Below are 9,972 nucleotides of genomic sequence, written 5' to 3' on the forward strand. Positions count from 1 at the left end.
AAAACGTTTCAAATTTACATTATACTACTTGTATACCTAATTGGATTCATATTTATCCATAAATAATTGGCTCTGATATTGCTAAACTCAGAACAAATACTTATCGTACTTGCGTTCGTTTAAGTCAAATTTAAAACTGTTTCCGACTAAATGAAACTTAAATGAGGTTAGTCCAACTAGTCACAATCGATTCTTACTCTTAGCCCGACGAGTCACATGTGATTCTTACTCTTTTTCAAACAATTTTTTTTTTTTCAGCCAAAGAAGTTAATTATAATTTTCAAACTGAAAATTTATTTAATCGAGTACAATAGCATAATTTTCAAGCTGGAAATTTTTTTTATAGAATGATTTTCTACTCAAGAGGTGTGGGGATTGGACCATGCCGCATAAGGGGTTAGCACTTAAATAAATATCGAACTCAATTCAAATATAATACATCATCACCATCCATATGAGCAAAACCTGAGACTCACCTGGAAATAGAGATAATTATCATTAAACCATAATACTAGTTAGTCACTTTTATACTACACACGCTTGTAGGCTCTGGCTACACTAGCATCAATTAACTCTTGATATAGCGTTATTTTACTTGTCAACGTTATACCCAATTGATTAACAAAACTATTGCAACAAAAACACAAAATAAAATTAAAATATGAATTTTAAAAATATAAGAAAAATTAATTTTCGCACAATTTTTCTCACTCTACACACCTCTATTTGAATTAAAGTGCGCACGCAGAGTAAGAAGGTACAAAACCCATCAGCTCATGGGCATTAGTGGAATTTCGCCTTTCTTTAACTGCATTTTCCCTCGATATGCAAGCTAATTTCACGCGGATACAAACCCAATACTTAACTAAGCAGCAACAGGCCCACATTTGACCAACGACTAATTTAGTCGTATTTACATACACACCCCTGTCCCACCACCACTAAGTCAAAACGACGACGTCACCTTCGTCCTCAAAAACTCCTCCAACCTCCACTTCCTTCCAAAACACAACAAACTCGAACCTCTCCGTCTGAGAAACTCTGGAGCACCAAATAATCAACTCGCCACCAAAAATGGTGAGGGAGCGGGACCACCTCTACATCACCGTCCCCAACCTCTTCCGCTGCCCCATCTCCATGGACGTCATGCGCTCCCCCGTCAGCCTCTGCACCGGCGTCACCTACGACCGCGCCAGCATCCAGCACTGGCTCGAATCCGGCCACGACACCTGCCCCGCCACCATGCAAATCCTCCAGTCCAAAGACGTCATCCCCAACCTCACCCTCCGCCGTCTCATCAACCTCTGGGCCCAGTCCCACGGCCCTTCCTCGCCGGCCTCCTCTCCCTCTCTGTCCTCCCAGCACCTCGCCTCCCTCGTTCAATTTCTCCGCAATGAGAACGAGACTGAGAAATTCAGCCAAAATATCGTACACTCATTGTCGAAGACTGCCGATTTCGCAAGCGTCGGTGAGGAGAACCGGAGGTTTGTGGCGAATTTCGACGGCTTCGTCACCGCCACTGTGGGGATTCTGAATAGAGAAGGCGTCGAAATCGAAGTTCTCGAATCGGTAATTAAGGTTTTGGATTCGATTTTGCCTCAGAGCGGAGTCAACGAGCAATTGAGCCGATTTATTGCGAAGAGCAACGGCAATTCCCTCGCTTCGATTCGATTGGTACTGCAGAAAGGAAGCCTGAGCTCGAAGATCGAATCCGTCAAGGTGTTGGATTCGATCGCGCTCGACGCCGAGTCGAAACGATTAATCGCGGAGAAGGAAGGCTTATTGTCCGTACTCAACGATCTATTGAGCTTGGAAACCTGTCAGGACCTATACGGCGCCGTTTTCTCGTGCTTAGCATCATTGTCCGTGAATCGGTCAATTAAAGCCGAGCTCGTCCGGTTCGGACTCGTCCGAGTCATAACATCAACGCTGTTAAACCCGGACACCAGCACTACCCTTGCGGAGAAGTCTTTGAAGCTGTTATCCACCATTGCCACGTGCGCCGAGGGCCGGTCGGCGATCAGCGGGGAGGAGAAGTGCGCGGCGGCGGTGGCGGAGAGGCTGATGAAGGTGTCGAGGGGGGCGACGGAGGACGGCGTGGCGGTGCTGTGGAGCGTGTGCTGCATGTTGGGGGACAAGAGGGCGAGGGAAAGCGTGGCGGGAGGGAATGGGGTGGCGAAGGTGTTGTTGGTGATGCAGAGTGGGTATGGGGAGGGGCATTTTGTGAGGAGGATGTGTGGGGATTTGGTCAAAGTTTTGAGTGTTGGGTTAGGGTTGGGGTTGAGGTATGACACCAAGACTATACATATCACACCTTGTTAGAAATTGTTCATGATGATAATCTTGCTCATGTATTTTTTTTGGAAGTTGTGAATTTGATTGCAAAATTTATAGACACAAAAAGGAAAATTCTTTTAGTTTTGTAGTCATTGATCATCATTACGTGATTGATGTTGTATGATTAGTAGAGAGATTTTTCTGTGCCGTGAACACGTCCCGATATATTAAGAATGGTATTACAATTAGCTGAAAACTAAAAAACAAATTCCGAAAAATTGTATTTGCCGTGTTTCCAGAAATATTTCTCGAGTTTGTGGGGACGTGAATATGCAAAATTATGTTGATTAGATGGCTTAAGTGATTAAAAGAATGAAGAAATAAACAACTTTTTGGTAATCTCATGTTAATCTTCTTTTTTGATTTGTTGTTTCTTTTTATTGTTAATTCAGAAAAGTTTCATGATTTAGGACAAGAATCCTTCTTTGTAAAGGGGGCAAGTTTTGATATGATTTGCAAGTTATAACTTGTCAAGTAAGAGAATGTAAGGAGATCTATTGTATACTTGGGTAAATTTAATTGGTCTTAAGTTCAAATTTATTTCTTAGTAGTTTTGGAGTAATTGTGATCAAATAGTTGTATGCTTTTTTTAGAGTGCGACTTACAAGTCACAGTTGTACTGCTTCAACTACGTTTTATACCAATAATATAATACTATGCAGAGATAAATTTACACATAATATTGTATATTTGACATGAGACTGCCTTAGTGGAAATGTATCTATGTCATAGAAGTCCTCCTCTCTTTTGTGGGCTGAGGTAAATGAGTTATGCGCAGTGAACTGTATGAAAAAATATGAGTTGTTGAGCTATGCACGAGTGTCAAACGTAACATGGCTTATTTTCGTATCCTTGACAAACAAACTACTAAATCGTTGCTCTTAGAACAATATATATTTAATTTTAAAAACGAGACAAAAATGATTGTAAATAAAAAAAAAACTAAAAAAGAAGACCAATTCGGGCTAGTTTGCGTTCAGATTTTACAGAGTAAGGCAACAACTTTGCCGTAGTAGGCATCTGGTTTACGAAAATCCAGCAGAAAACAATCGTATGGACAACAAACTGCGATGCTCCGATGCCACTCTCTAACGATGTAAAGCTGTTTTGATGTGGTGAAGGAATAAGGGTCATGGCGCCAGATAACCGAGTTGTATCAGCAACCATTTCGAACATTTATGAGCCCGCTGCCCCGACTTCAACGCTCGATTCTGGTAACTTTGTCATCTACAACTCGGACTCAAAAATCATTTGGCAGAGTTTTGATACTCCAACCGATACCATTGTATCTGGACATCGATTGCCGGCTAGAAAGAAGCTTGTCTCCAGCATCTCTGACACAAAATCACGCAAGCGGAGGATTTAGACTTTTAGTGCAGCATGATGGGAACCTAGAGCAGTACCCGGAGTGTCCAATTATATTACAACTTGATCGATCGGTATGCTTACTCAAATACTGGGACATACAGGGTTGGAGACAATGAGTCACTCAACGTTGATCACAATGGGCAGTTATGTCTCCTCAGTTCCGCTGGTTACAATATAAGGAACTTTACGAATCAGACACAGCTTTTGACACACGTATGTACCACATGATGATTGACTTTGATTGTATACTCCGGTTATACTCCCATGCTATTTATATTTAATTTTAAATTTTAAATTTAAAATAATTTTTGACTGCATGATGTACATGAACGAACATAATTACAAGATCCTCTGAATTCCTAGGAAAAGGATCCGGCGAGAACTTCGAACAGGAATCTTTGGTTGCTACATTGTCTCATTTGACAGACTGAAATAACGGAGCTAACAAACTGAAAGTACAAAGGATGAAAATGAAAAGAAAAAGGCTAAAGGGAGGTAAGTGATAATCCGATTTAAACTAACGGGTCCATGAGCGCAATCAGACTCGCTCCTTGGCAAAGCCAACCAGGGCGTTCCAAGTGTACTGATGAACACGTGCCGGAACACTATTGGATGCTTGAGGGGAACGAATGAGGCCTCCCGCAGCAAAGCCACACAAAATAATAACCAAGCGATCTGAGTCGTCGGCGAGGTTCGACGTGAAAAATCGGTCGAAGAAGCAAAAGCAGGTCACTGAAAAAAGAAATAAAAACACGGAAGCTGAAGCTGTTGCGGGAAAAAGCTTGTCCAAATTAGGGTTCCCGAATTCGAATTCGAACCACCAACGAGGTTAACCAAATTAGGGTTTTAACAAAATTTTTTAGTTAATTTTACTTTGTTGTAATGGCTTTTTATTTTTTTGCTGAAATTTAGAAATTTGCAGGAAAACTGAAATGGGGGACGGCATATGGAACCGGCAGCAGCAGCAGCAGCAGCATCAACTGGGTCCCTCTGGCGGTGTGCATAAACGACCTCGTTCCGACTACGGTAACTCCTCTGTGGCCATTTCTCATAGTTATTTTCTTTAATTAGATGAAATTGCGATTGCATTCGTTTGCATTATAGATTTAGTTGTCAAACCATTTAATTTCTGACTTGTTGTTTATAATTCGAGCGATATTATAATCTAATTGAAACTATGGGCCCAGATGGGGAGCACACTGCTCGAGCCAACTTTGCTAGGCTGAAGTCTGTTTCTTCGTGTTATAAGTGTTTTTACGTAGTGGTTCGTGATGGGTTTCGGGTTTCAATGTAAATTATGTTTCAAAGTGGTGAATTTTAAGTGAAGGGTCAAGGGTATCTATGGTTGACAAAGGATTCCAGTTCAGTTGTCTGATGACTCTGCTTGTATGCATCTCCACTTACTCTAGTAGATGTGCAGATTCTGGTTTTGCAGCTAGGTGTCTCTTTTCTTTTCTTTTAAAAAAAAAAAAAAAAATGTTTTGCTTCCATAGTTCCATGTACTCTTGCATCTTCGGGTTCTTGAAGCACATAATATAGTCTTAGCCTATCTGTTCCACCTACTACAATTGCAATCAACACTCGTACTTGTATGATTCCATATAATAATGTATCTTCCATGAAAGCTTTACTAAGCATATGATTTCTGTTTTTATTTTCTTTGTAACCAGATCACAGTTTTTGGCCCTTGTGTTTCCTTCGGTCCATTGTTACTGATATTATTTACTGGGTTTCATTTTTAGAGCAACTTTTGAAAGATTTCCACTTTAGTGTTAGTTTTAGAAGTTACTGGTTGTTATTAAGTTATGTTCAAAGTGTGAAAACCTTGTTCAGTGTGTTTGTTAAGACCTGTGTGAAAATGGAAACTACTAGAAAATCATTTAGGCTTCCAATTACATTGCAAGGAACTTAAGAATGGGTCTTTTCCCGAAGCCAACCAAACCCCAAACCTCTGAAATTATCAAGTAGATTCTTTCCTTTTAGTGCGTTCAGTCTTCCAATCTAATGCTATTCAATAATGATGGTAATAAGATCCTCCATATGTATTTATAATGCAATTATTTGTATATGCAAATTGATGCGTATTATTGGTATACATTTTGATATAACCAAATTCTTCTTTTTATTTATTTAGTTATTTGTTTGTTGAGTTGTTCTTGTTATAACTTCTTAGTCACTGATCAAAAGCATAGACTTGTATGGTTGTATGTAGATGTTTTGATTGGCATGTTTTCTTTGTACTTTGGAACATGGATAGCAGTTTTACTTGTTCAAATATCTCCTAGTTGTTGTAGTGAAATTGCTCATTCCACACCTTTGGTCTAACTCTGCACATTAAAGAGTTAGGTTTTTACCTTGTTTGTTAACTGTTAGACGGGGTATACTCTACTTCCACCGAATGCTTCTCAATTGGTTTCAGGATTTAAGTTCTTCCATCTGCTTTTTTTTTAATGCCTTTTCTCTTGTTCTATAGTTGTAATATATACAGCTGAATCAGGGTCTATTTGTTAATGTTTTCTCAGTGTTTTGCCTTTTAAATTTTTAATAAAGGTCAAATATGTGTTCGGTGCATTAAGTTTGTAAAACATGGGAAAATTAGTCTGTAAAATGATCTCAATTTTGTTCTTCAAGTTATGAAACAACCTTTCCACTATTTATGTTGTTTTCAGGGGAAAAGTGAAACATGGTGAATAGTTAGAAACACAAAAAGGAACCTTTCAACTGGAATAAATATTTCAGTCTTCTTCAGAGGCTTTGTTGTTGGTCCTCACTTTTCATGTTTATCTGCTCTCAAAAACCCATGACAAAAAACCAAACACCCCATTGCCTCTCTCTGCCTTTCTTTCTCCATCTCTCTTTGCCTCCTCACCTCCTCCCACTCTCTCTACACCCTCAAAACCTGCACTCCAGCCCCACTCCGAAAGCCTGTCTGAGACCCATTCATCAAAACCAATTTGCGGACCCTCTTCTCCTCGCCGCCTCCCCACCCCCCCTCTCTCTTTTCTTCCTCCTCCCTTTCCCCCTCTCCCCTGCAATGTTGTCGTCTGTCTTTGATGTGAAAACATTTGGTTGTGGGTTGTTTTCAAGGTAAATAGGTGTGGATGGTAGAATTTGGTATTATTTCAATTTAAACTAGAGTCGTCAAGAATTTGGTAGAACTTGTAAATGGAGAAACTGAAGATGCTGAATCGTACTTGGTTTCAGTTTAAACCGGGATAGTTATACCGTACTTTTATGGGATATAGAGCGATGTTGGATGTAGCTTTATTTTATTGTATCAGTTTCTTTTTGGTGTCGGAAGGGTTATACTGTACTTGTATCAGTTTCTTTATCTCTTTTCGGTGTTGCTTTATTTATTTATTTTTGCTTCTAAATCTGAAATGGTTATACTGCACTTGTATTGGATAAAAATAAGGTCTGATTTGGATGTTCATTGATATGAATGTTCCATTTAATAAGGTTCTAACTCACAATGGTTTTGGTTAGCTTTGATGCAGACATGGGATAAATCAATTTCACTATTGTGCCGTTTAAAAGGGCTCTAACTCACAATGTTTTAAAATAATTTGTTTGGTTCATTGATACGTCTTGTCAGCGTTTACATTAGTTATGCGTTTGATTATAATATTAGTTGAGGGTAGTTTTTCAAAATGTTGCTGCCTAATACAAATTCAGTAATTCAATTTTCTCACACTAGCACTGAACACGTTTTCACTGTTTTTGTTTTAAGAAACATTTTTCAAACTATTCTACCAGATGCATTATCTAATGTTAAAATACAAGAATGTTATATTGTTTTCGTTTTCTGAAAGCGTTTTATGCAGATGGTTTTGGAAAACATCACCAGATAGGCCCTTACTTTTCTGTGTTGTCAACCTGTCTTCAGGTCAAGAGATGCATGGTTATTTTGCACGAGAGGATGATCTTGGTGGTCCTAGGACTGTAAAGGATAACAGATCAATAGGATCAGCATATGACCGCTATCTTCAGAATGCGGTGACTTTCTTAAGCATTTAAAATTATGCCTATTATTATTTGTGTTATATCTCTCTGTTTTCGTACTAAAAGATTTGTCCTACTTACTTCTAAAGGAAATGGCTTCGTACACTTCTGGAGAAGCAAGTACTTTTGGTGGAGCTGGAATGGGAAGGGCTGTTGGTGGTGGAATGACAGGTCCTACAATGGCTGATCATTCTATGAGGGGTCGTCCTGGAGCTATGTCTTCTGATGTACTAACAAATGGTCGAAATATGAATCTTGCTAATCAGCTCCCAGTTGATTCAATGCCTAGGCCTGGACGTGAAACAGTTCCTTTACCTCTGGATGCATCCAGCACTTTATATGTTGAAGGACTTCCTCCTGACAGCACAAGGAGGGAAGTAGCTCGTATCCCTTATGATCTTTCTATGATGCCTAAGAATTATTGCATATTGCTTTCCAATCTTATTGTTTAACTCAATAATTTTTCCATCGCTCATCCTTTACATAAATCTTAAGATATCTTTCGTCCTTTTGTGGGATACAAAGCAGTGAGGCTTGTGAGCAAAGAGTCCAAACATGTATGTGGGGGTGAATTATTGTAAAACAATTACTTTTCTTAGTCATTCTGTTTTCTTGATCACTCTGACTTAAGATTCTCATTCTGCTGCTTGGTTTGACTTTTGGGAAGTTTATAATCTTTCTTCGCACTAATATTCCGGTTTGACCATAATGCAGCGTGGCGGGGATCCTCTTATTCTTTGTTTTGTGGATTTTGAAAATCCAGCCTGTGCGGCAACTGCTCTGAGTGCCTTGCAAGGTGGTTGCTTTTCTTGTCATCAACCTTGGTGACTATAAGTGTCAAAGAAAGCTTAATTCTTCTTTCTGTTTTTATTTGTTTTGTTTATATCTTCCCAAGTGCTATTTTCTATCGTACCTTATTCAATCAAGTAATTCGATGCATAGTATGTGTAAAGAGGTTGAGGCAGTTCAAAAAAATGTTATAGAGGGCTTCTTGTGATTTATGATTGAAGTTCATAATATCTCTACACTCCAGATTGTGAAGAACTAGTATTGCTCATTATATTTTCCCGTGCTTGTGGTATTTGAAATGGTGGAAAATGCTTACATTTGTGTTGCGTTTGCAGGTTACGAAATGGATGAACATGCTCCTGATTCTAATTACTTGCGGCTGCAGTTTTCTCGGTTCCCGGGTCCCAGGTCCGGACCTGGCCGTAACAAGAGGTGATAGGCATTAGGTGATGAGAGATGTGTTTTTGATGTAATCAAGATTGCATTTGCTTTTATACATTCCATATATATATTGCTCAGGCTTGGGCACACGCTAATTGTAAGCACTTCTGATGCACATTGTTGTTTCGAGTTAGTGAAATCAGAAACAGTTTTATAGTTGTGCAATTAAACAGAGATCTGATTTTGCACGTCCATGGTCTACAAAATTTACTCAAGGAATGTTTTAATTCGGAATAGCTTCTTCTCTTTGACACTATACCATGCATAGGCGCAGAGATAATTTGCATCTAGATTATTTCCATATTCTGGAGGACTTCGATGGCCCGGGTACCTTGCCACGAGTGTCCCGTGCCAATGACAAAATGTAATGGGGAGAGAAACTTAATATGACACTATATCATTGGCATGGGATGCTGCGGTGGCAATGCACTCGTCCTATGGAAGCTGCTCTCTATATTCTAAAGCGGGAAGCATTCTAGTGATGGACATACGTATGAAGAAGAATGGAAGCCTAATTAAAGGGGAGAAATCTTCCACATTTGATCACCAAATTAGCTGGCTTAAGATATTTAAGTGCAACGCGGAATGAACTGCCTCCATTCAAGAGTAGTGAGAAGCAGTCTGGATGTTGCAAGCCTATTGAACTAGGAATGCTTGTAGTGTTTTGGAAGTGGCAAGCTGCTCAGGCACAATCCCTTTAAAGCTAGTGTGTTTTTTTAGCACGGATTTGCAGGATTATATTACAGATATCATATGGTAAGTGATTTCCGCTCTCTCATGTTCTCCCTGCACAACTCCGATTTTCCTAGTTTTAGGGTTGGATAAATCAAATCAAAGGAGAATTAGTGGAAAGAAACAAAAGGTGAATGCAGAAGGAGAAAACGGAAAAGTGAAGATGACTACCGATCAAATTCGTCTTTTCTTGTAACTTGCACTGCCTGGAGAAAAGCAGAGACAGTGCATGATGAGAAGGGACAATGCATGGTGTCATGTCTTTTGGTGTTAGAAATTTGATCCGAGTCCTTCCCTTTTGGA

General features: G+C 39.5%; 1 protein-coding gene and 1 pseudogene across 3 annotated transcripts; both read left to right on the top strand.

Moving 5' to 3' along the window:
- The first annotated feature begins 959 nt into the window (after positions 1 to 959).
- LOC137730005 (U-box domain-containing protein 29 pseudogene) lies at positions 960 to 2,417 on the top strand (annotated as a pseudogene). The gene has a single exon (XR_015951918.1). The product of XR_015951918.1 is annotated as a U-box domain-containing protein 29 pseudogene (transcript).
- Positions 2,418 to 4,376: 1,959 nt separating this feature from the next.
- Positions 4,377 to 9,125, top strand: LOC137728779 (RNA-binding protein 2). 2 transcript variants are annotated; one of them, XM_068467541.2, is made up of 7 exons: positions 4,377 to 4,533; positions 4,618 to 4,731; positions 7,592 to 7,701; positions 7,797 to 8,091; positions 8,203 to 8,264; positions 8,422 to 8,503; positions 8,832 to 9,125. In XM_068467541.2, the coding sequence occupies exons 2-7, from the start codon at positions 4,638 to 4,640 to the stop codon at positions 8,930 to 8,932; spliced, it is 744 nt and encodes a 247-aa protein (XP_068323642.2). In that variant the 5' UTR covers positions 4,377 to 4,533; positions 4,618 to 4,637; the 3' UTR covers positions 8,933 to 9,125. The 2 variants fall into 2 exon arrangements, with proteins under 2 accessions (XP_068323642.2, XP_068323643.2); XM_068467542.2 differs by having other exon boundaries at positions 4,391 to 4,533; positions 4,628 to 4,731.
- The last annotated feature ends 847 nt before the right edge of the window (positions 9,126 to 9,972 follow it).

The sequence above is a fragment of the Pyrus communis genome, chromosome 10 (genome assembly GCF_041283825.1).
Source record: "Pyrus communis isolate YQ-2024b chromosome 10, ASM4128382v1, whole genome shotgun sequence".
NCBI lineage: Eukaryota > Viridiplantae > Streptophyta > Magnoliopsida > Rosales > Rosaceae > Pyrus > Pyrus communis.

Bases quoted from the DNA above. Each gene is read 5' to 3' on its own strand.
- LOC137728779 (XM_068467541.2), top strand. From the start codon at position 4,638: ATGGGGGACGGCATATGGAACCGGCAGCAGCAGCAGCAGCAGCATCAA. The intron at 8,092-8,202 runs GTATCCCTTATG...ATAAATCTTAAG, and splicing joins CACAAGGAGGGAAGTAGCTC to ATATCTTTCGTCCTTTTGTG. The intron at 8,504-8,831 runs GTGGTTGCTTTT...TTGCGTTTGCAG, and splicing joins TGCTCTGAGTGCCTTGCAAG to GTTACGAAATGGATGAACAT.